We start from the raw sequence: 27,017 nt of genomic DNA, 5'->3' as shown, positions 1-27,017 counted from the left end.
TCTGTTGTTGCAACTTTGAGGGTAAAAGCAAATTCTTTCAGTCTGTATTTTATGTAACCACACAATTTTTCAATGAAGTCCCCTTTTAAGTTAATGCATTTTGTTCAACATTTACCCAGTGCGTAGAAGCACGATTTGAGAAGGTCTTCAAAGCACCACTCTACGTAACCTCTATATTGGAGTTTATACATTTCTGAGCTACAAATTTCTTTAAGTATTAGAACAGATGCAAGGCAGAGAATTTTAACTCTGGTGAATAAAGTGGATGTTCCTAAAATTTATATTGCTAATCTCTCACTTTTCAGTTTTCCCCACTGCAAATGCACTTTTGTCGACAGATGCATTATACTGCTAAAAGGTGAACCATTCCCACTTTCTTTCACAATCCAAATATCCAGAAGAAATTCATGTATTCTTTGAAACAATAGTATACCACTATCTACTTCCTTCTGAACTGTCGCAGCTAACATGTTTTGGGACCTAGTTGAACTGATTAACTACAACATGCTATACACCAGTGGTTCCTAACCTTTCTTAGACCATTACCCCGGAGTGCAATTAGACACTGCTAGCACCCCCTCCCATGTTATCATCAATTTTAGCATACGGGGCATTGCAAGTACTACACACAACTCCTTCTCACGTTTGAAAACTAATTATCCACAGTGAGGGTAGACACTTGTTACAAAATATGTCCCCTGCATTACTCCTCTCCATTTGCACTTGCTTGACCTGCACCCTGCAACCCCATTTAAAACCAACCAAGTTAATGTGTGCACTATACTATACTGTGAATCACTTGATTGCTGCACTCCTTACTTCTGAACTTGTGAAAATTGGAAGACTTCAGGCTGTTAATGCTTTGTGTCTGACCACAGCCACTTATAGAAATAGTAGTAGTAGTAGTAGTAGTAGTAGTAGTAGTAGCAGCAGCAATAATAATAATACTAATAATCCTTATGTAGTTACTGCTATGTCATTCTGTCAATTAAATCATTTATCTCTTTTGAACCTAGTAATGAAGCAATTTCTGGGCTACTGCAAATCGTACCCATAATGTGGAAAAGACATTTTCTTTAGATATTTAGCATTTGTTATGCAGATGTCTCACTTTTATCATCGGCGATGTACAGGAAAAAGCACAACATGTGTGTAGCAGGTGGACTGTGGGAGGAACTTGCAACCTGTGTCGCATTAATGCTACTAATTGAGAAAAAGTAATTATTGACAACTTATATTATCAATATTAGAGTCTTACAAAATTGTGATAATGGTACCGATGTTTTGAAAATAGTTTAGTTTGACTTGTTTAGTTTTTAACCCTCAGAAAATATCATTTTACCCATCAGGGGGTAATTATCCCCAGGTTGGGAACCATTGCTATACACAATATTGATACAAAAATTACCTGTCCGAGGATCCACACGTTCCCTTGGATCTCGTGGAAATCTGTCAGCAACAGTAACTCTTGGGTCACGGGTGAAGCTGTGGATATTTCAACCGTTTTAGAAACAAAACATCAATATATACATGCACATTTCTTATAGCCTAAAAAATCTCACTCCTACAAAAATACTTGAAACTGTTTGTTCTACAGAGTTTTGTTGGACCATGCCAAAATGAACTTTAAATGCGAAACCAACCTCTCGACTGCATCCACATTTTGAGTGCTGTAACAGATAACAGAACAATCATAATACATCTGGACACAAAATAAAGACTATTTCACTAGTTAAATCAATTTAACTTATTAATAAACTGACTTCTTTTATCAATATTTAGTATTATACTACGTTTTGCATGAAAACTGCTCTCACACATTATACATCCATGTTTACTATACTTTTAGAAGTGTTGCTTAAACATCAAATAATTTTGTCTGCAGTGGTAAGCAGAGCAATGCCCACTGTCAAACTTATTCTTGCACATCAATACATATAAAGTAATATGTTTAAGGAATAAAGTGGTAACAACTTGCCAACAGGCAAACAAACAAGACTAAGAATGTTGCTAGCTTCTAGATGAATCCTCCTTCAGAGATGTACAGTCAATTAGTGGCTCACTAGCTCCTCCGCACAGACTAGACATCGATCTTTTTCTGTAAGTGCCTGTTGCCAGTCTGATGCCCTCATGGTGTACTGTGTACAACAGTGTTACATATGAAGTTTTGGCAGAGCCTGCTGTTCAGAAAGTATCAGACAAAAGTTTTATAAAACTGCTGCAGAAAGGACTTGTCTATCCACTGAGACACTTTTAAGATTTCTAATGCTCTGAGTGCCCTCCCTTCAAGGTTCCACTAGTATGATACATATGTGAGTCTTTGATCAAATACAACCACCAGGAATCAAACTGACTAATTAAAATGGTAAACAATGTCTTTAAAATGCAGTTATGTTTTGCTGAAATGCTGACCGAAATCATTCATGATGAACACACATTGTATTATCTGTTAAAAACTGAACCTATTTTTCATAGCCATCCCTCCAGCAATTGACAAGTCATGGATGCAAGACAGGATACATAAAGTCACCTACAAAAGTCCTCACTGGAATTATTACTGTGTTAGTTATACTGTTTACAGGCTTCGTGAAAAGGGTGACACTTAAAATACTGCCTGGAGGGACACCATTCTCTTGAATAAAATTGCTGAGGTGTGTGTCTCCTATCCAGAAAGAACAACTGTTCTTCATGGAACAATTTTGTAACGTGCTGGCCAAATGGGTTGCTCAGCCAGCCTGAGAATAAAGACGCTTATCAAGGACAGCTGAGAAGTGGGTGCAGCAATGAGATACAGAGGGAAAAGATGCCAGAGAAGCAATAAAGCTGGAATGCGTTCAGAGAGGAACTACGAAGTTAAGTCCGACTGCGTCCCTTCTGCAGCTATGTTATGGCAGAAGTAGGTATTTATTTGTCTTTATCGGAGACCTTATACTCAACTCAAATGCTCTTGTGGCTGGTGTGGTATGATTCATGGAACTGAAAAACTCTTGGTACAGACTTTTTATGGTCTTCAATTGCTCCCTGTGCTTTTGCCCTGGCAACTGTAAAGACTGCTATGTTTCACCTTCACAGTGTCACCTGCCAGCTGCAGAAAAACATTCATCATTTGAACAGGAAATAGGTTGCTTCCTATGGTACTCTGAGGTATAGACATCTCAGCAGCCTGGTGGATCACACTTGTAATAAACTACACCAAGTCCATGACATTATCCTTGTGCTCAAGTATAGCTACTGAATATACAAATCAAGTTTGCTCTGTTGAGAGCCCATTTTGGTGACTTTCTTTTAGTGTCTCTTCTGTCTGGAACATGTAACTGGAAAGGGAAGTGGTCACCTGAATGATGATTATGTCTGCTTTCTACTCTGCAATTTCTCTCAGGGCAACACACTTTACCAATCTTCCTTTAATTCTTTCAGGTTGAAACTTATTTCTCTGAAGCAGAGTCCACAGTTGCCATGAATTTCTTATCTGACTTTATGTCACCTTCAACTACTGAATTTTAGTTTATTTATATGCTAACATACAATTTCAGCCTTAAGCCATTTTCATGAATGCTGTTAACAATTTTTTTTACAAAAACAAAGTTACCTCATCAATACACACTTCATAGTTAAAAGCAGCGATAAAACGGAACATATATTACACTGTATGCAATAAATTAGCATATACACAGTTGTCCAAAATTAAAGCAGCAAGTGGAAATTTTGCAAGACAGCATTTATTTTGCCACCAAACGGTATAAACAGGCGACAGTTAAGTAGGAACAATGTAAAGAATACAGAATGTAATCAATTACAATATGCATGAAGGTAGACAAAAATGTTCTTGGTTTTTTTTTTCTCCAACTTAAAAAACAGATTTGCACACACATTCTGACAACTGATTAATGTGCTCAGTATGAGGTGTGACCTCTCGCACCAATACAGGCCTTACAATGACGGGAATGCTGTGAAAGATGTCATAATCAATCTTATGTTGACGCAATAAAGCCCATTCTTCCTGCAGAACTGCTCAAAAGTCTTGGAGAGTGGTTGGTGGATGCTGATGTGATGCAATCTGTCTCCCTAGTGCATTCCAAACATGCTCTATGGGATTCAAATTGGGAGAGTGAGCAGGCCACACCATGCATGCAATATCTTCTGTTTCCAAAACAACATCTACTACCTGTGGTCTGTGAGATCAAGCATTGTCGTCCATCAATACGAAGTCTAGGCTCACAGCAACTCTTAACAATCGTGCGTGAGATCCCAAGATCTCCTCACTGTACCTGACAGCAGTTAAAATCACTCTCCAATCTAAATCGGGACTCATCTATGAAAAGAACATTGGCACACTGTTCAACCATCCAGGTGGCATGTTGACGGTTCCACTCTAGATGTTCCATCTACCAAAGCCTACAAACCTTGTGGCATAATACTGAACGCAGGTCAGTTTCAGAGATGCCCATTTCCTGAAGCAGTTTCTGCAAAGCCTGTTTGGCCAACCTGTCAGCAAGTTCGTTGCCTGGGATTCCGACGTGTCCTGGCACCCAGACAAACACCACTGAATGACTGGACCATTCCTGGGCATAGATGGACTCCTGGATGGTCACTACCAAATGATGGCAATGGTAGCACTGGTCAATAGCTTGTAGGCTGCTCAAGGAGACAGTATGGAAAAGAAACGAGTTGCCAGAGCATGAATGGATGTGCTCAAGTGCATGAAATGTGGCCACCAGCTCTGCAGTGAAAACACTGCGGCCATCTGGCAAGGAGTGCTGTTCAATATGTCCTCTGTGAACATAGGCAAAGCCAACGTGACCGTCAGCCATCAAACCGTTCATGTAAATTACTTCAGAGCCCCAGGCAAGTCAAGAATCGAGAGGAAGGGACAGCAGAGAGCTGCGGGATTAACTGACTCCTTAGTGCCACGAGAAAGGTCCAGATGAAGCTGCGGCCTAGGTTTACGCCATGGAGGTGTATGCGAATGGACCTAGAGTAGAGGCGGTAAAGGGAAGGACTCCAGTTCAGACAAAAGGGGTTGGACGCGAACCACAATTGTAAGTCCTGACCAGGGCTGCCAATGAGGGGGAGGAACCGCTGTGGTTGGGAAAACAAGATGGTAATTTGGATGCTCAGGAGAACTACGAATGTGTAAATGTAACTGGCGAACAGTTGTGCACACTTGATCTGTAATGGAGGGACTCCGGTCTCCACCAGTACACTGGTCAGTAGACTCAACCTAAAAGTTCCTGTTACTAGTCTAACTCCGCAGTGCTGCATTGAGTCTAGTAACCGAAATGCTGAGGGTGCTGCCCGCCAAACCATAAACCAGACTCCCACAGTCAAGGTGGGTTGAACAAGGGCTCCGAAGAGCTGCAGCAATGTAGAGCGATCTGCACCCCCAGGTGGTATTGCTCAGGCACTGGAGGGCATTGAGGTGCCACCAGCATTTCTGCTTAAGCTTTGTTTGTTTGTTTTGGTTTTCAGGGCGCAAAACTGCTACGGTCATTAGCGCCCGGTCTGTGACTTAGGAGAAGGTAAAAAACGAAACTTGAAACCAGCAGCAATGGGAACAAAACTCAAAAAATTGCAGAAACTAAAAGCAGAAGGAAAGCTTAAAAAACCACTACAGAAAGGGGTTGGTTGTCCCCAAAAAGCGCTTCAAATGACTGACGTCATCTCACTGGCACTAATAAACTCGAGAACGCGATCGGCTGAGCACGTGTCATCTGCTAAAATGGACGATATATCAGGCAACAGCTGTAGACGGGCACTTAACGGAGTAAAATAGGGGCACTGAAGTAAAAGGTGTCTTACCGTCCACAGCTGAGAGCAGTGGGACAGAGAGGAGGAGGATCGCCGCTTAAAAGATGTCGATGGCTAAAAAGACAGTGCCCTATCCGGAGTCCCGTTAAAATTACCTCCTCCCGACGACGCGTACGGGAGGAAGAGGTCCAAGCACAGGGAAGAGCTTTCACGTGCCGCAATTTATTATTGGGAAGTGTCGATCAATGTGCGTGCCATAAAAGAACTACATGACGACATAAAACACTCTGTAGATCGGCGAAGGGAATCGTGCAAATAGCTGGCCGAAGAAGAGAGACTGCAGCCTTGGCCACTATATTGGCCGCCTCATTTCCACAGATACCAACATATCCTGGGATCCAGAGGAACGCCACCGAAACGCCCCCCAAGTGGAGCAAGCGTAGGCAGTCCTGAATCCGGTGGAACAGAGGGTGGACAGGGTAGAGAGCTTGGAGACTGAGGAGAGAGCTGAGAGAATCTGAACAGATAACATACTGTATCCGCTGATGGCGACGGATGTATTGGACAGCCTGGAGAACAGCGTAAAGCTCCGCAGTATAAACCGAACACTGGTCGGGAAGCCGAAATCGATTTGGGGTGTCGCCAACAATATAGGCAATTCCTACACCAAACGATGTCTTTGAGCCATCAGTGTAAATAAATGTGGCTTCCTTCATTTGCGCACATAGAGCAGAAAATGCCCGACGATAAACAAGTGAAGGGGTACCATCCTTGGGAAACACAAAGGTCACGGAGCAGGCAGGTCCGGGGACGGAGCCAAGGCGGTGCTGTACCCCAAGTTGTCAAGAAAGTTTTAGGAAAGCGGAAGGAAAGAGAATGGAGCAGTTGACGGAAGCGGACTCCCGGTGGTAGTAGGGAGGAAGGGCGGCCTGCATACCCTAAATCCAAGGAGGTGTTGAAAAAAATGTCATGGGCCGGATTAGCAGGCATAAAAGACAAATGGCTAGCATAATGACTTAGAAGGACAGCTCGCTGATTGGACAGCGGAGGTTCAGCAGTCTCAGCATAAAGGCTTTCCACAGGGCTGGTGTAAAAAGCTCCAGACACTAAACGTAATCCACGGTGGTGGATAGAGTCGAGACGCCAAAGAATAGATGGCCGAGCAGAGGAGTAAACTATGCTTCCATAGTCCAATTTCGAGCGCACTAAGGCGCGATACAGGCGGAGAAGGACCACTCGGTCCGCTCCCCAGGAGGTACCATTCAGGACATGGAGGGTGTTGAGGGATCGCAGACAGCGAGCCGAAAGATAGGAAACGTGGGAGGACCAGCACAGCTTTCTGTCAAAAATAAGACCCAAGAATTTAGTGACGTCCGAAAACGGAAGGTTGACAGGTCCTAGATGTAAGGAAGGTGGAAGAAACTCCGTATGACGCCAAAAATTAACACAAACGGTCTTACTGGGAGAAAAGCGGAAGCCTGTTTCGATGCTCCCAGAGTGGAGGCAATCGAGACACCCTTGAAGACGTTGTTCAAGAAGGCTGGTCCGGTGAGAGCTGTAGTAGATCGCAAAATCGTCCACAAAGAGGGAGCCCGAGACATTAGGAAGGAGACAATCCATAATTGGATTTATGGCAATGGCAAACAGTACAACACCTAGCACGGAGCCCTGGGATACCCCGTTTTCTTGGGAGAAAGTACGGGAGAGAGTAGTGTTCACCCGCACTTTAAATGTGCGCTCTGCCATAAATTCGCAAAGAAAAAGGGGCAACCGACCGCGAAAGCCCCAAGAGAACAGTGTGCAGAGGATGCCTGTCCTCCAACAGGTATCGTATGCTCTCTCTAGACCAAAAAATATTGCTACTGTTTGGTGTTTCCGGAGAAAATTGTTCATGATATAAGCGGAGAGAGCAACAAGATGGTCAACTGCAGAACGATGCTTTCGGAAACTGCATTGGGCAGGTGTTAAAAGACTGCGGGACTCCAGCCACCAAGCTAAACGGCAATTCACCATACGCTTCAAAATCTTACATACACTACTCGTGAGAGAAATGGAGCGATACCTAGAGGGGAGATGTTTGTCCTTTCCAGGTTTCGGAACAGGAACGATAGCTTCCCGCCATCGTCTGGGAAAAGTAAAGTCGGTCCAAATTCGATTATGAAGGCGAAGGAGGTAATGCAGACTATGGTACGATAAATGCAGCAACATTTGGATGTGGATACCATCCGGTCCTGGGGCAGAGGAGCGAGAAGAAGAGAGTGCATGTTGGAGTTCCCGCATGGAGAAAACATTATTGTAGCTTTCGCGATTTTGAGAGGAGAAAGCAAGAGGTCGCACTTCCGCTGCATGTTTCTTCGGGAGAAACGCTGGTGGGTAATTTGAAGAGCCCGAAATCTCAGCAAAGTGTTGACCCAATGAGTTAGAAATTTCGACAGGGTCCACTAATGTATCATGCGCGACAGTGAGCCCAGAGACCGGGGAGAAACTAGGCGCGCCAGATAACCGTCGAATCCAACTCCAAACTTCCGAGGAGGGAGTGAAGGTGTTAAATGGGCTAGTAAAGAAGTCCCTGCTTGCCTTCTTGCTATTGCGGACGACGCGACAGCACCGCGCATGGAACTGCTTATAGCGGATACAGTTGGCCAAAGTAGAATGGTGTCTGAAAACGCAAAGAGCACGTCGCTGCTCACGTATTGCATCACGGCATGCCTCGTTCCACCAAGGAACTGGGGGGCGCCGGGGCAATTCGGAGGTGCGAGGTATTGAATGTTCCGCAGCTGTAAGAATAACTTCTGTAGTATGAGCGACCTCATCGTCGACGCTAGGAAAGTGACGGTCATCGAATGTCGCTAGAGACAAAAAAAGTGTCCAATCGGCTTGGGCAAACTTCCAGAGTCTCGGGCGCATATATGGCAGTTGTGGCTGCAATCGAAGGACACATGGAAAGTGGTCACTCGAGTGTGTATCAGCAAGGGCAAACCATTCGAAGCACCAAGCTAGCGGAACAGTACTGACCGAAAGGTCCAAATGAGAGAAATTTGTCATGGAGGCAGACAAAAATGTAGGGTCCCCAGTGTTGAGGCAAACAAGATCCGCTTGGTGGAAGATGTCTATCAATAGTGAGCCATGCAGACAAGGATGTGGAGATCCCCAAAGCGGGTGGTGGGCATTGCAGTCCCCAACCAGCAAATAGGGGGGTGGAAGCTGACCAAGAAGATGAAGGAGATCAGCTTGTGCCATTGGTGTGGACGATGGAATGTATACAGTACAAAGAGAGAAGGTGTATCCAGAAAGGGAAAGATGGACAGCGACTGCTTGGAAGCAAGTGTTTAAGGGGATTGGGTGATAATGGAGAGTATCATGGAGAAGAATCATGAGTCCTCCATGTGCTGGAGCACCTTCAACAGAGGGGAGATCAAATCGGACTGACTGAACATGGGGGAAAACAAAGCAGTTGTGGGGACACAGCTTTGTTTCCTGAAGACAGAAGAAGACCGGCGAGCAGGATCATAAGAGGATCGTCAATTCATCCCGATTGGCTCGAATGCCGTGGATATTCCAATGAATAATGGACATAGGGTGGACAGAAAATGGAAGAATGTGACCAAGGTTGCCGTCAACTCAACGACTGCTCAGAGCTTGTGACCGACAGCGTGGAACGGCACTCAGCCGAAGGCAGAAGATCCTGATCCATAGGTTGTTCAGGAGCAGCTCCTGCCATCGGCCGGTTGATCAGCCGCCAGCAGTGCGCCTCGGCGACACAGAAGATGGCCGAGGGCGGTTACTGCCAGGTGGTGCTGTAGATGAGACATGCCGTGGCGGAGAAGGAGAGGAACTGGGTTTCTTATTAGCCTTCTTGGAAACATGATGTTTAGATGAAGGAGGAACCGATGGTTGTGAAGTTGGGGTACGTAAAAAATCTTCACGAGTATGCTCTTTTTTGGAAGTCCGGGTGTCTGACTTTTGGGATCGAGATTTAGCAGAACCCGATGAAAGGCGAGCCATAGAGTGAGCAGGTGAAAGGGGGGGAAGGTTGAACGGGAGATCTTTGCGCTGGCCGATCTGACGACCGTGTCACTAAAGGTGAGATCACAAGTCTGCGTGGCCGCCTCCTTTGTTGGGCGAGGACAGCCAAGGACAGTGCTGTATTTTCCTGTATGAGGCACAGTGGGCTTTCGACTGGCGAATAATTTTCGAGCAGCAAAGGTTGACACCTTTTCCATCACTCCGATTTCCTGAATGAGCTTTTCGTCTTTAAAAATGGGGCAATCTCGAGAGGAAGCAGCGTGGTTACCCATACAGTTGATGCAACGAGGAGATGGAGGTGGACAAGCACCCTCATGGGCATCCTTGCCACACGTAACACATTTGGTCGGGTTGGAACAGGCCTGGTTGGTATGATTGAACCGCTGACACCGATAGCAACGCGTAGGGTTTGGGACGTAGGGGCGAACGGAAATTATCTCATAGCCCACTTTTATGTTCGATGGGAGTTGAACTCTGTCAAATGTAAAGAAGACAGTACGGCTTGGAACGATGTTTGTGTCAACCCTTTTCATGACTCTATGAACAGCCATTACGCCCTTGTCAGACAGGTAGTGTTGAATTTCCTCGTCGGACAATCCGTCGAGGGAGCGTGTATAAACGACTCCACGTGAGGAATTTAAAGTGCGGTGCGCTTCCACTCGGACGGGGAAGGTGTGGAGCAGTGAAGTACGCAACAATTTTTGTGCCTGGAGGGCACTGACTGTTTCTAACAACAAGGTGCCATTCCGTAATCTGGAACAAGACTTTACAGGACCTGCAATTGCGTCGACACCTTTCTGAATAATGAAAGGATTGACCGTGGAGAAGTCGTGACCTTCGTCAGACCGAGAAACAACAAGGAACTGTGGCAACGATGGAAGAACTGTCTGTGGCTGAGTTCAGTGAACTTACGCTTGTGAACAGACATAGTGGAAGATGAGGAAACCATTGCGGAAGAATCCCCCATGGCGCCCTCCTCCCTTGTGGGGGCCCTCTCTGAGGGCACTCCCGCCTTAGGTGATTGTTCACACCTCAGATCACACCTCCCCAGAAACAGATGGAGGGACCAATCGGCACTTTCGGAAGGTATCAGCTCAGGTAATCACCCCTCCCTGGGCCTGGCCATTACCAGGGGGTACGTACGTGTCGTACCTGTCTACCTGGGGCGGGGAATTACGCGTTACCCCGTCACCAGCTATGCATGAAAATGCGTGGGTCGGCCTTCAGACACGCACAGGGAGGAAAAAAGAGAAAGGGAAAAACAAAGAAAGGGAAAGGAAAGAAGAGAGGTCTCAAACGTCGCAGCGGAGAAAAGGGTAAAGAGAAGAGGTAAGGAAAAAAGAAGGACACAGGAAGGATGAAGACGTGCAAGCAGAGAAAGCGAAGAAGGTGTTAAATTTTCGAGCGTCCGTCTCCGGACGTAGGCACAAAACATACTCCCAGAGGGGGAGAAAGGGAAGGAAAGAGCCGGAGGTGAGGGGAGGGGGGCGAAGATGGGGGATAGGGAAGGATGCGGAAAAGGAAGGTATGCAGCCCGGAAAGGAAGGAGGACCACATTAGCTCAGGGTCCCTTGCTCGCTACGCACGTATCCACAAAAGATTTGTGGAGTTGTTAAGCTGACAAAGATGAGGAAGCCAAGTTAAGCGGGCGGCGAAAACTAGTCCTAAGAACTGATATGTCTCCACTACAGTGAGTGTATCATCATCGACCAAAAGTTCTGGTTCCGGATGAATGGTAAGACACCGGCAGAAGTACATGACACACAACTTTGCAGCTGAAAACTGGAAGCCGTGGGCCAGAGCCCATGACTGTGCCTTGGGATGGCTCCCTGTAGGCGCCACTCAGCAACGGGAGGAGCAGTAGGAACTGCAAAAGTCGTCTGCACACAGAGAAGGTGAGATGGACAGCCCTACAGCTGCTGCTAGACCATTAATGACCAGTAAACACACACACACACACTCAATACAGAGCCCTGCGTGACTCCATTCTCCTGGATATGGGGGGAACTATGGGAGGCACCAACTTGGACATCGAAAGTACAGAGTGACAGGAAGTGACGGGCAGAAATTGGGAGCAGAGCGGGCCTTAGAGACCTCACTCATATAAAGTGGTAAGGATATGATACTGCCAGATTGTGTTTCCTTAAATCAAAAAAGACAGCAACCAAGTGCTGGCGTCTGCCATCCGAATGGAGACATGAGATTATCGGTGATAGAGCGACCCTGGTGGAAACCGCCGTGGCATGGAGCCAATAGGCTCTGTGACTCCAGGAGCCAACACAACTGCCAACTCAATATACGTTCTAACAGATTACAAAGAACATTGGTGAGGCTGAAGCGTTGGTAGCTATCCACATCAAGAGGGTTTTACTGGGTTTGAGCACTGGAATGATGGTGCTCTTCCACCATTGTGACGGGAATACACCATCACAGCAAATACGGTTGGAGTTGATGAGGAGATGTTGCTGGTAGTCCAGTGAGAGATGTTTAATCATCTGACTGAGGATCCGATCTGGCCCGGGAGCTGTGCCGGGGCAATGTGAAAGGGCGCTGATGAGGTCCCACACAGTAAATGGAGCGTTATAGGGTTCACTGTGATGTTCAGTGAACGAGAGTAGTTTCCTTTCCATCTGCTGTTTGAGGATGGGAAAGGCTGCAGTGTAATTCTCCAAAGCAGAGGCTAAGACATACCTCTCCCAACACTCGTGTTTCGATCTTTTTATAAGCTGGCGAATGCAGGCATGGAGCCGTCTGAAAGCTATCTGATGCTCCAGGGTAGGGTGCCACTTATGTCGCTGTACAGCTCGTCAATGCTCCTTAATTGCCTCAGCAATGTTTGGCGACCACCACAAGGTACTGACTTTCGCTGGGGCCACACTAAGGAACAAGGGATCACGTTTTCCGCCACAGAAACGATCGTTCTAGTGACCCACTCAACCACGACATCAATGGTACCATGTTGGGGAGATTCAACGGTGACAGCAGAGGTGAAAGCTTTTCAGTCTGCCTTGTTTAAAGCCCATCTGGGTAGGCATCAGGAGGAATGACGCCGGGGGAGTGACAGGAAGATGGGAAAGTGGTCACTACCACGCAAGTCATCATGGGCTCTCCAGTGGACAGATGGGAGAAGTCTGGGGCTGCAGAGGGATAAATCAATGGCCGATTATGTACCATGAGCCACATTGAAATGTGTGGGGGCCCCAGTTAGGAGGCAGTGAATTTTCGATATCTCTACCTCGGCCAGTATGCATGGTGCGACCCCACAAGGGGTTACAGGTGTTAAAATTTCCCAAAAGTAGGAAAGGTTTAGGGAGTTGATGAATCAGTGCAGCCAATATGTTCAGGGATACTGCATTATCTAGAGGAAGATACACGTTGCAGGCAGTGGTTTCCTGTGTTGTCCTTATCCTGACAGCCACAGCTTCAAGAGGAGTTTGAAGAGGCATAGGTTCACTACATACCAAGTTAAGGACATAGACGCAAACTCCACCTGACACACTATTATATTCAGTATGGTTCTTGTAATATCCCCTATAGCAGTGGAGGGCAAGGGTCTGCCGGGAACCCGGTTTCCTGGAGAGCAATGCACAAAGCAGGTGTAAAGCTTAACATTTGCTGTAGCTCAGCTAGGTGATGGAAAAAACCGCAGAAATTCCACTGGAGGATGACACTATAGTGAGGCTGGGAAGGCATGAATTGCTCAAGGAGGCAGTTTACACCTCAGAGTCACCCGCTGCCACCGACTGAGTACCTGTACGATCAATATCAATCGTTTCTGAGGGTCCAGTGAGATCTAGATCCTCAGGGGATGCCAGAACCTCCACTTCATCTTCAGACACACAGATTGTAGGTAGCAGTGGTGTGGGTGCCACCACAATATCTTGGATCTTGAGGGGTCTTTTTCCTTTTAGGTTTCTCTTGCTGATCCTTAGGTTTTTCTGGCTGGAAGGGATTCACTGATTCAGTCTCAGGGACTGAGGAGGACTGGAAGCCCTAAGACCAGCTACCTGTGGGTGCTTAAGCCATTGGCAGGTGTCTGCTTTGCCCCTGGTAGGAACCTGGGAAGGGAGTGACCCAAGGGACCTGTACCCAGCGAGAGGAGTCTAAGAAGACTTGCGCTTCTCTGGCTGAGAAGTGGGGAGTGATGACCCCGAAGTAGGAGGTGCAGGAGCAACAGGTATAGAAGTGGTGCCCCCCACAATCAAGGGGAGGTGGAGTCTTACAGCTCTGAGAACCAACTGTAAATGGCAGAACTGAAGGGGCTAGAACTGTTGTCATTGCAGCAGCGTAAGTGGATGTCATACGCACAAGATATAGCTGTTCAAATTTCCTCATAGCCTCAGTGTATGTTAATCGTTCCAGGATCTTGAATTCCATAATTTTCCTTTCTTTCTGTAGAATCCTGCAGTCTGTTGAGCAAGGGGAATGGTGCTGTCCGTAGTTGACACTGACGGGGCACATGGAGTATTAGGATATGAAGGACGTCCACAATCTTGACAGGTGACTCTGGAAGTACAGCGGGAAAACATACGCCCGAACTTCCCACAAAGCACCTCATGGTTTTACATCACAGCAGTATACTATCACCTTGACCTTCTTGGGTAATGTGTCACCTTTGAAGGCCAAGATGAAGGCACATGTGGCAACCTGATTATTTCTTGGATCCCGATGGATGCGCCAGACGAAATGAACATCTTGTCACTCTAAGTTGTCACGCAACTCGTCATCAGACTGCAAAAGAAGGTCCCTGTAGAATATAATACCCTGGACCATATTTAAGCTCTTATGGAGTGTGTTGGAAACAGAAACATCCCCCAGCTTTTCACTGGCAAGCAATGCCTGTGACTGGGCAGAGGATACTGTTTCTATCAAGACTGACCCAGACTGTATTTTGGACAATCCTTCCACCTCCCCAAACATGTCCTCTAAATGTTCCACAAAGTACTGAGGCTTCATTGACATGAAAGATTACCCATCAGCTCTTGCACATACGAGGTACTGGGGCGAATAAGGTTCACTGCCATCCTTAGCCTGGCATTCCTCCCATGGTGTGGTCAGGCAGGGGAACGATTTGGGGTCATACTTCTTCACATTAAAGTTATACCTCGACCATTTAGAGACTGCTGGCATTGGACCACCAGCAATAGATAACGTAATATGCTTCATGGTGGCATTGGACCACCAGCAAGAGATAACGTAATATGCTTCATGGCATGTCATCTGCCCTGATGCCACCCACTCCGACCAGGGGTCCTTCCCATGGGTGCTGCCAACCTTAGCAAAGGCCACCTGGCAGGATGGCCATTGCTGGGAATCCCTATGCCCCAAGGAGATGGGCATCTACTCCTTAGCATATGTGGGGGGTTAACAGTGCAGGCATCATCAGAGCGATCCCTGTGTAGTCAGGAGGGCGACAGCCATAGGGTACATGGCGGCCCCACCACAATGGACTGGCTACCGTGCGGGATGCGAGGTGCAAAGAAGTCCATGATCATCATCGGCACAGAAATGACGCTGCACAGTGGATGGAGGAAAACACACCCAGGAAGGTGTTCTCGTCCCCCAGATGGAGAATGAGCGGAACTGCAAAGCCATGGCGTTAAAGAATGCTGAAGGTCTCAGTGCATGATGGACATGAAAGACCATGTAACGCGCCCTTCCCCAATTGGCTCACACTTAGGCAAAATTTGGAAGAATGGAGGTCAAAGCCTACAGGAGCCATCACAGAAGGCCGAATTGTTGAGGCTCCTTTTAGTCGCCTCTTATGACAAGTAGGAATATCTTGGGTCTATCCTTACCCCCAGACCCGCAGGGGGAAATGTCACACTTGCTTGGCCCTGTCCTGGTCGCCAGGATACAGTTTCACTATAAATTGTCACCTCATCTGAGAAACAATAGAATGATTCACGTTAAGCCATTGGGTAACATTAATTTGCTATTCTCCTGCTTCCATTCTTTCTGTGGCCTTCCACAGCAGAGAGTCTTCTCTGTGCCATTCTGCACAGTGTACACAGGTCATTGCTGGTGTGGTTGTCCATTGATCGGAAAGCCATCTTCCATGCAGAACACAATCGTAACAACATCTGTTGACAGTTTGTATGATTATATCATGAATTAGACACAGGATGGGGAAATAGCAGTTTGCTGCTTTAGACACCAGTGCACATTCATGGCCATCAAAATTTCATGACAACTTTGGAAACTGGCCCATGTGTGTGTTGTATATGAAGCACACCTGCTAGCCTGTTGCTTTTGGATGCAAACCTCATATGTGTAATTAAAATATTCCACCTAGAACTATTCCTGTGGTAGTGTGACACTAAGTTCAAATCACATATACAGATACAATGCATATTGAGTGGATAACTAAAACAAGTCCTGAGTGTAGGGATGTTATCTTAAGGCTATTTGAAAATGGCCTGAGGCTGAAATTGTGCAACAGTGTATGAATGAACTTAATTTCAACAGCTGAAGGCAGCTTGGAGTAATTTAAGTGCTTAGACCATGGATAATCAACCTTTTTTACTTTCCACTCACTTCTGTATCCCTATTAGCAGTAAAATTTTCTGACTGCCCACCAGTTCCACAGTAATAGTGATTTAGAAAGTAGGGAAATTACTCTATAAATAACGTATATTTGATGATCCTGAGAAGCACCAAGTCTCACCTTTATCTACAATAATGATGCAGGCTGAAGCAATGAACTAAAACTTGTACCAGCACCGGGATTCGAATCCAGGTCTCCTGCTTACTAGGCAGATTTGCTAACAGCTGCACCACAGTGGCACTGTGGCTACCAGAGCTGTACGGATTACTGTAGTATATCTCCCTCCCCAACACAAATTCCAATTCAAGGTTCAGCCCACCACGGTTTTTCTAATTTCCCTTCCTGGAGAAGGGTTAAAACAATCCAAGTTCCAATCCTCAATAAGTCTTCCTTCTTCTTCTTCTTTTCCTTCCTCCCTTTTCCATTTGCACTAATATCTGTGTCCTCGTTGTATTCCCCTCCGGAGTATTGTACAAAGAGGTACAACCCATGAACGTCTAGGGAAGTAATTCCAGTGGTGGTTTCCCATTGGCTTTCAAAGACAAGAAACAAATTGGATGTACCCGGAATGTGTGAGGTGAGATGGGGTGGTTTTGGAGAACTAGAAAGTGCTGACTTTCGACTGTACTATTCAGGTGAAGATAAAAATGGAATGTACAGGTTGGAATTTTGATCGGTAAAAGACTGAAGGATAAGGTTATCAAGGTTGAATATGTTAGTTGAAAAATATTGATGATGAGATTTAAAGGTGGGAAAAAAAATTAGTTACCATCTAGGTCTATATGCCAACAAATAATCATTCAGACGAAGACGTAGAAGATTGTTATGAGGAGATATAAAACTTAGCTGAGAGACAGAAAAGAAATGCACAATGGGTGATCGGAATCCAGTAGTTGGTGAGGCACCAGAAGGTAAAGCTCTGGGAAAATTTGGACTGGGAGAAAGGAATGAGAGGGGTCAAAGATTGTTGGAATACTTCAATGAAAATTTCACGGAAGTTGGAAATATTCTATTTGGTAACCACAAAAGAGGAGAGTATACTTGGATATCTCGATTTTACAACAAAAGATATCAAGTTGATTACATGATGATACAACAAAGATACTGAAATTACCTAAAGAGTGTCAAAAGTTATCCAGCGGCAGATATTTATGCAGACCATATATTTGTAGTAGCTGAGGTTCTAGTTAAATTGTAAAGAACCTGGAAAGAACAGAAGAGAGAGCACATTAACTTTGACAAACTGAAAGACAAGGCAACTGTGAAAAATCAGAGAATGCATACTGTGAAATCATTATGCAAGGACAGGAAACAGAATGCACTGAAGGAAGATGGGATCATTTTAAAAATGGGATCAAAAAGGCAGCTACGGATATGCTTGGAGTCAAGGAGAGGAAAAAAGGCAAAGAAAGAATCGGTAACACCAGATATGATAACCAAGATGGATGACCGCAGGAAATGGAAGAAGGGAAGTGCAACTATAGGACATTAATAATGAATTAAGAAGGGAGACAGAACAAGCTTAGGAGAAATGGCTGACAGAAAAGTGTGACAAGATAGAGAAATTAGAGAAAGAAGGAAAATGTGATTTGATGTACAAAGAAGCAGTGGCTTTGACATTCAGGGAAAAGAGAAACAACAATGGACTAAGGTAAACAGACGGAAAAATGGTGAGTGAAACCCAAGAAATAATGAGATGTGAAGAATATATAGAATGGTTATATGATGCAGACAGCCGACCAAGTGAAGAAGAGATTGGGGTAGAAGAAGAAGAAAAAATAGTTGCAGATGTTGATAAAGGAAATGCAAGACTAACTAGTGAGATTAAAGCATCTATGAAGGAGATGAAAAATGGAAAGGCAATGGAAATTGATGAGATTCCTGCGGAACTGTTAAATTCGTTGGAGAAAGAAGGGAAAAGGGAGTGGATTGAATTGTGTAATCAAACATACAAGGTGTACAACTTTGCTTCCGACGTTTGCCGATAGGTGGCAACAACAGTAAGTAGCAGTCAAAAGTAACAGATCGCAGACGTCAGGCAGTTAGCTTGGACCTCAGTCAACATACCCCATTCAAACATTAGTCGATTTGTGCCTGCATCATAAAGTTATTCTTGATTAAACCCCATTCAAACATTAGTCGATTTGTGCCTGCATCATAAAGTTATTCTTGATTAAAAATGTCAGTTTAAGAGCCTAATTCTTGTCATTTGCGGGAGGTGTTACTGTTTTGTTTCAATACGTAGAAAACAGCGGCTGAGTCTCATCGAATGTTCTCAAGTACGTACGATAAGGATGCTATTAGTGAAAGGAAGTGTCGTGAGTGGTTTCAACGCTTCAAGAACAGTGATTTTAATGTCATAGAGCGGCATAGTGGTGGAAGAGAGAATATTTTCGAAGATGCAGAATTGGAGACATTGCTGAGTGAAGACTCACGTCAAACTCAAGAAGAATTGGCACAATTAGTGGGGGAGACACAGCAAGCCATTTCAAAATGTCTCAAAGCTATGGGCACGATTCAGAAAGAATGAACTTGGGTCTCGTGTGAGCTGATACCAGAGACGTTGAACAGCGTTTGTGTGTTTGTGAACAGTTGCTTCAGAAGCAAAAACGGAAGGGATTTCTGCAATGCATTGTGACTGGGGATGAAAAATGGCTTCATTACGATAACCCTAAATGCAAAAAATCATGGGGATACTTGCTTCCACATTGATGGCCGAACCGAATATTCACAGTTCCAAGATCATGCTCTGCATTTGGTGGTATCAGCTCGGCGTCAGGTACTATGAGGCGTTAAAACCAAGCGAAACAATCACAGGTGCTTGTTATCCAACACAATTAATGTGTCTGTGCAGAGCATTTAAAGACAAACGGTCGCAATACAGCGTGATAAAGTGATTTTGCAGCACGACAATGCTTGACCCCACATTACAAAAGAAGTAAAACCGTATTTGGTAACGTTAAAATGGGAAGTCCTACCCCACCCGCCGTATTCTCCAGACGTTGCTCCCTCTGACTGTCACCTATTTAGATGGCCTGGCTGACCAACATTTCCGATCTCATGAAGAAGTCACAAATTGGATCGATTCGTGGATCGCCTCAAAAGATGAACAATTTTATCAACGCGGGATTCGTACATTGCCTGAAAGATGGGCGATAGTAGTGGCCAGCGATGGAAAATACTTTGAATGATACATGTGTAACCGATTTGTTTAATTAAAGCCTCAAATGTTGGGGAAAAAATGGATGAAGCAGAGTTATACACCTCGTACATGACAGGAAAATGGCCAAAGTACAGAAATACGGAAAGTATCTTAATACCTATAGAAAAGAAAAAGAACAGCAAAAAGTGTGAGGGACATAGAACAGTGAGCCTAATATCGCATGCAGCCAAAGTCTTGCTGAGGACGCTCAACAGAAGGCTATATAGAAAGCTAATAGGAGATGAACAATTTGGTTTCAGGCGAGGAGTGAGAAATAGAGATGCCATTGGGCTACTGAGAGTGGTAGGAGAGAGGTACATGGAAAAGAAAAGGAAGGTGTATGTTGTGGTCATTAATCTTAAGAAGGCTTTTGACTGTGTCAGATGGGACAAACTGATGGAAATCCTAAGGAAACATGAAGTTGACTGGATGGATAGACAGCTAATTAGAAATTTATATTTGAACCAGAGAGCAAGAATAAGAATAGGTGTGATGAGTGAAGAAATTGAACTGGGACGGGTGTAAGACAAGATGGTTGTTTATCACCAACACTGTTCAATATCTATCTGGAGGAAATTACTAATGAAAATTTTGATGGAAGGAGAGGAAATTGTATAGGGGGTTGGAAAGTGGAGTGTATAAGATTTGCAGATGACATGGTTGTGATGGCAGAGAGTGCAAGAGAGATAGAACAAATGTTAGATGATTTAACACAAAATCAGAAGAATATGGATTAAAGACTAACAAGAAGAAAATGAAAAGCATGGTAACTGAAGGAAAGGAGAGAAAATGACGTATGAAAATAGGGAGAGAGGAAATAGAGCAAGTGAATAACTTCAATTACTTGGGAAGTGTAATAATAGATGATATGTATTGCTCAATAGAAATTAGGAAAAGAACTGCAATGCTAAAAAAAGGATTCAAGAGGATACAGAAATTACTTTGCAGACCACTAAACAAAGATCTGTGGAAAAGACTTTCCAAATGTTACATCTGGAACATTGCACTGTAGGTGCAGCGACCTGGGCATTGAGGAAGGGAAATGAAAGAAGACTGGAGGTACTAGAGATGTGGATACGGAGAAGAAATGAAAAAGTGAAATGGGAAGACCGAGAAAGGAATGAAGAAGTATTAAGAAGAGTTGGAGAAGAAAGAAACATGCTTAAAGTCACCAGAAAGAGAAAACAAAACTGGATTGGACATCGTTTGAGGAGGGACTGTTTATTGAAGGAAGGAATAGAAGGAATAGTGGAGGAGAAAAGGGGAAGAGGAAAAAGAAGATATCAGATACTGGACAATATCAAAGGAGACAAATATTTAGAAATGAAAAGACTGGCTATCAACAGACAAAAGTGGAAGACGCTTAACCCATTGACCTGCCCTAAAGCAAATACCATACTACTACTACTACTACTACTACTACTACCACCACCACCACCACCACCACCACCACCATTTCCCTTCTGAACTCGCAATAGTACTGCAGAGGCTCTCCAATATTGGAATAGAACCTTAGCAGTGAGCAAAATGAGATCAATCATGACCCCTCAGGTGTAGGTGATATATTAATCAGTTGATGTTCCTGAGACATGCTAGTCTTACTTACCTTTATCTATGATGATGAAATAGACTGAACAGGTAAATTAAATCTGTACCAGTGCCAGGATTTGAACCCGGGTCTCCTGCTTACTAAGGAGATGTATATGATTAATGGATCAAACAACGGAAAATCCAGGATGGAATGTAACAATACGGGAGAAGGAAAGTTGCTACTCACCATATTGCGGAGATGCTGAGCCGCGATAGGCACAATAAAAAAATGAGAAATTTCCTACCAACTATCCTTCCCACCCCTCCTACCATAGTATTCAGCCATCCACCGAACCTACACAATATACTCATCCATCCTTACACAACCCCTGCTCCCAGTCCCTTACCTCATGGCTCATACCCCTGTAATAGACCTAGATGCAAGACCTGCCCCATACATCCTCCTACCACCACCTACTCCAGTCAGGTCACTAACATTACCTATCACATCAAAGGCAGGGCTACCTGTGAAACCAGTCATGTTATCTACAAGCTAAGCTGCAACCACTGTGCTGCATTCTATGTGGGCATTGACAGCCAACAAGCTGTCTGTCTGCATGAACGGCCACCGACAAACTGTGGCCAAAAAAAAAGTGGACCACCCTGTAGCTGAACATGCTGCCAAACATGATACCCCTCATCTCAATGACTGCTTCATAGCCTGTGCCATATGGATCCTTCCCACCAACACCAGCTTTTCTGCATTGCGCAGATGGGAACTTTCCCTGCAATCCATCCTACGTTCTCGTAACCATCCTGGCCTCAACCTTCGTTAGTCACTGTACTCACGCATCCAGCCCCCTCCCTGTTCCCATTCCAGCACTACACAGCCGTCATTTCACCGCCACATCCAGTATTTTAATTTCTTTTATTTTTATTTCTCTCCTTTCCGCTACTTACCCCCTCCCCCCCTCTGCACCTCTCCTACCCTCTGTCTAAACTGCAACACTTCACTGTCCACCACTCCCACCATACTATCCCTCCCCCTCCCCGCCCCACCCTCCTCCTTACACCCACCCAGTTGCCACTCCAATCATGCACTGGTGCTGCTGCTTGCAGTGTAGTTTCAGCTCTCTGAGACTGCAGATGTGTGTGCAAGTTGCGCTTGCGCGCGCGCGTGTGTGTGTGTGTGTGTGTGTGTGTGTGTGTGCTGACAAAGGCCTTAATGGCCGAAAGCTATGATTGTGTGAATCTTTTTATTGTGCCTATCGCAGCTCAGCATCTCTGCTATATGGTGAGTATCAACTTATCTTCTCCCATATTGATTAATGGATCACCTTTGCCTGAGGTAGAGGCAGCATTAAACCCATTTCACTCACTGTTCAGGTGTTATTCTAATACTGAATAGCCTCTGCATTCTGATGCGAGTTTAGAAGGGATATAGCAATGGGCTGAGGCATGAACTGGAATTTGTATTGAGAGAGACATACTAGGGTAACCCTTGCAGCTGTGGTAGCAGTAGCGCCAGTTGGTACAGCAGTTTGCGTGTCTGCTTAGTAGCTGGATTTGAATCACAATGCTGGTACAAATTTTAATTCATTGCTTCAGCCTACATTATTACTTTATAAAATTTATAAAACAGAGTCAGTGCAAGATAAAGCCTATACTACTACTTCCCAAATGCTTTATGCCAAAGTTTTATGGAAAGTCTTTTCCTCAGATCTTTGTTTAGTGGTCCGCAAAGTAATTTCTGTATCCTCTTGAATCCTTTTTTTAGCATTGCAGTTCTTTTCCTAATTTCTGTTGAGCAATACATATCATCTATTATTACACTTCCCAAGTAATTGAAGTTATTCACTTGCTCTATTTCCTCTCCGCCTATTTCATACGGCATGTTTTTGTAACCATTACTACCTGCTGCCAACCATGAAAGATGAAGCACCCACTACTCAGCAGTAGGGACTAACTTGACTACCACTGGCTTAGACACTTGGGGCTAGTGAAGTGCAGCTTCATAGTTGTTTGACCCTTTTCAAATAACTAAGAATTCCTTCTTAACTTTTCCATGGAACTCTGCCTAAGTAGGATACAGTTTACGATCACACACACAGGTTGTAATGCAGAGACCGGTGGAACCAACAGGTGGTTTCTGAGGTCAATGACAGCAGAGTTCATGAAGTGATTGTATAAGTAAAACAAGTCCTGAGTGTAGGAAAGTTATCTTAAGTGTATACAACAGTCCAGGAACCAATCCAAATCACAAATGTAAATTAGGTAATGTTAAGACTACTATTCAATAAGCAAAACAAAAAGCTTCAGTGACTACCAATAAAGTAACTGGGGCAAGCTGGGCCATGCTACTTAGCAGCACATACCCACCAGTTGGTGGCACCACCTGACATTTTTGCCATGACTGCAGCGCCTTGGGTGGGCACAAGTTGGCCAGAAGCAACATATGGGGTGAAAGTTGTTGTTCCTCTATTGGCTCCCATCACTGGTCACTGCCGACTTCCTGTAAATGGCTAACATGAGAGTAGAGGTTGTAGTGGTATGACGCACACTGATGGGCTAACTTGGCCCTGGTATGGCTGCGGAGGTCATGCCCAGTCAGGGATGGAAGGGAAAGGCGGGTGTCATGTCTTGTTGCTGACTGAGCTGATTCTGATCTGTAGCAGCTCATGGCTGGCCACAACCTCAAACATCAGTTGTCCCCTACTGGCAATAACAAAACCTTGGGTCTGACCAGGGTTCTGGCCAAGAGTATGAGCTCAGACATGGAACCCAGACAGTAACATAGTTGTGCCATGAGCAGAGGGTCCACTGAGCTGGGCAAAGCAGGTCAAAAAGGGTGTGGGGTCTGTGCCTAAGTAAAATTTTGGCTGGGCTATATCAATTTACAGGGGTGAAACAGTAGATGGTGAGGAAGCTAATGAGTGCATAACCACAGTTGTCTGCCATCAATACTTTGTGCGCCTGCACCCTGACCATCCACTCGGCTTCCAAACTGGATGCGAGACAGAAAGGGACAGTCATCAGTTGCTTAATGCCATAGCACTGACAAAAATTCCAAAACACCGCAAACTGGGGGATGCCGTTGCAAACCAGGATATAAAGTGCACCCTCTATTACAGATGTGATGGACAGGGTATTGATAGTAGCTGCCATGGTAATAATAGTCATCCACAGCACATATGGAACGTTAGAAGGAGCACTGACAACTAGCAACTACATCCATACCCGGAATAGTCCAGCAAAATCAACGTGCACTCTATGCCAGGGATGGCAGGGCATGACCAATGGCTGAAACACTATGCTGGAATCAACAGGTTGTGGGTGCAGGCTTGGCAGTTCCAGATGCTGCATGCAGTGGTGGCATCAACCCCAGGCCAGTACATATTATGCCGTGCCACTGCTTTCACTCTCTACATTCCTCAAAGTGTCTTGTGGATGAGCTTCGGCATGTTAGGGGCAGGGCTAGGAGGAAACTACCACCTGGAATTTCGAATCTTCCATAAGTACCTAAATATGTGCACCATTCTGTTTTGGTGTCCTTGGGCAGGTGCTACGGCCAATCCCCCCTCCATTCAGCAGACAACACACTGCGAAGGAGTGGTTCACAGCCCTTTTCTCCTGCTACTTCATACACTGTCATTGGGAATTCATCAAGGATGGGTTGTTGATTTGCGTTTAAGGCAAAACATAGCCCTTCAGATTGTCAAAGTCTGCATCTGGGTGCATGGCCAGTGGAAATGTGCATCAGTTTTGGAACACTGTGTGGTGGGCCAATAATGGATCTTGCAGAAATAGTTATTTAGGAATAATGCTCACAGTTGCAGCTGCTGCATCATTTTACTGGGAAGTTTTGAATGGGGAATGGGGACCAAACAGAGAAATATGGGGCTTGTAGTCGATGATCAGGTGAAACTTAGTACCACAGAGATACTTGTGTAACTTCTGGACTCCACATATGGTGGAAAACACTTCTTTCTCAATTTGTAAGTAATTTCTCTGCACCAAAGTTAACATTTTACATGTAAACGCAACGGGCTGTTCTGTGCCTTCAGCATATTTGTGGGGCAGCATAGTACCAACTCCATCATCCAACACATCATTGCCAAGATTGGAACAAGGGGTCATTTTTTAAAAGTTGCATGGCATAGGTAAGACCACAAGAATTCAACAATTTTTTTAAGCAACTGATGGAGTGAGCAGGAAACCGAGGTCACATTAGGAATAAACTTGGTGTAATGATTTACTTGGCTGACGAGGTTTTTAGGAACTGGTATTAGTGATTGCTTTCACATGATCCTGTGTTGGTGCATGCTGATCTTTACTTATTTATGTCCCAAGTACTTGACACTAGGCTCAAAGAAACTGCATCTATCGAGAAAACTATGCAGACAATGGGCTTGGAGCTGCTCAAACAACATTGTGCAGGTGATGCTCTGCAAGGCCCCAGTAAATAACAAGCTATCTAAATAATGAACACAGCTCATTGTTACAAATAATGAGCACTGTTTGAGATATCTTGGATGGATGGCTCAAGATATCCTTAAAACATCATGGGAACGCTTGCAACCCTAAAAGACAAACTACAGAACTGCCGCACTGCCTATTGCTTTAAGGATATATGGGCTTGGGACCCTGCTGCACAGCCTAATGTAGGTTTAAACAGCTGCTTTATGTGAATGGGATCACACTTGAAACTAGATTTATTTATTGCTGGATCTGAAAACCTAACTGTGTAAAACTGTCCAAACATAATATGTCGATAGTTATCCCAGAGGTAACTACTAGCAAGGTTAGTTGCCGAACTACATTCCTATACTTAGCTTGGTCTACAATCTGACTCCACAATGGGATTGACTGGTCATCGTACTTTACCACTTTGTGTTGAAGAGACTGCACTCATTAATCAGACACACGGCCTTGCCTGTGTTCAAGTGGAAATCTGTAGTCGTCCCATTAATGTCTGGTTGCAACACGAGACGCAGTATCCCGCCTGCTGCTGCCACGACAGGCATTAGCAAGACAGCATGTAGTGTGCTGATGATCAATGTTGGTGCATGCCATTTATGGCAGACACTCACAGGATGCCCCAGTTTGTGGCATTCAACACTGATGATGTCATAGAAAGAGTAGATATGCCATTGACACTATTGGCCTCAATCTGAATACTATTTGATTGTGCAAACTTTGGAGGGGTCCTTTGGCGACAGATAAGAAAACACTGTGTGAGTTGTGTTCACTTTGGGACACAACAATGGCGAACAAAGCACTTCCATTTGTGCTTGTCCATTGATGATGAGAGTGGGGGATCATCAATGATGAGAATGAGGGGGGGGATTGCTAATTACTGCACAAACTACTGAAGCCCATGTCACTGGACTACCTGATGAATGGGTGCTCAGTTAATCAGATCGTGATGACAACTGAGTCATTAGCTGATTGTAGAGCACACTGTCAACTAATACTACTAATCATATTGACAATAGAGGAATTGTGAAACCTATCTTGGGCTGATGCAGTTACATTGTGAGCTAAGTCAACTTTTAAAACACTGCTCGAGGTGGGGTCAGAGGGCTCTAAACCATCAGTGGGCAACCAATGGCCCACAAGTTGGATATGGTCCATGACTGGTTTCAATCCAGCCTATGGAAGAAATTCATAGGAAAAAGAGTGAGATGTTAGCATTGTATCCACCCAGGACGCATTTTTTGGATATTTCTGATGACCATCTGCTTGGCTTGGGTTTGCAGCTCAATTTTCAGACCAGCGAATATTTTGTCACCACTGGATTTGAACAACAAACAGAAACACGTTTCCAGTCTGAGTATCTAATTTAGTTAGCATCACAAATACATCATATGCCTATGCAATCAGATATCAAAAGCATTTTTGGACAAATAATAGTGTTTGTGGATAATTACACACCGCATTTCGAACACTTGAATGACCTGGTTG

General features: G+C 44.8%; 1 protein-coding gene across 2 annotated transcripts in view; it reads right to left on the bottom strand.

Annotated features, from left to right (window-relative positions):
• The window catches only part of LOC126237146 (cleavage stimulation factor subunit 2 tau variant), a 104,829-nt gene that overhangs the window by 5,008 nt on the left and 72,804 nt on the right, over positions 1-27,017 (bottom strand). The window contains exons 6-7 of one of the 2 annotated variants that reach the window (XM_049946988.1): positions 1,644-1,670; positions 1,409-1,485 (exon numbers count right to left, since the gene is read on the bottom strand). In XM_049946988.1, the coding sequence (XP_049802945.1) occupies positions 1,409-1,485; positions 1,644-1,670 (104 nt within the window). The remainder of the gene's footprint in view (positions 1-1,408; positions 1,486-1,643; positions 1,671-27,017) is intronic. The other variant, XM_049946989.1, reaches the window with a different exon arrangement.

Source organism: Schistocerca nitens, chromosome 2 (assembly GCF_023898315.1).
Source record: "Schistocerca nitens isolate TAMUIC-IGC-003100 chromosome 2, iqSchNite1.1, whole genome shotgun sequence".
In the NCBI taxonomy this organism is placed as follows: Eukaryota; Metazoa; Arthropoda; class Insecta; order Orthoptera; family Acrididae; genus Schistocerca; species Schistocerca nitens.
This window is presented reverse-complemented; position numbering and strand designations above follow the sequence as displayed.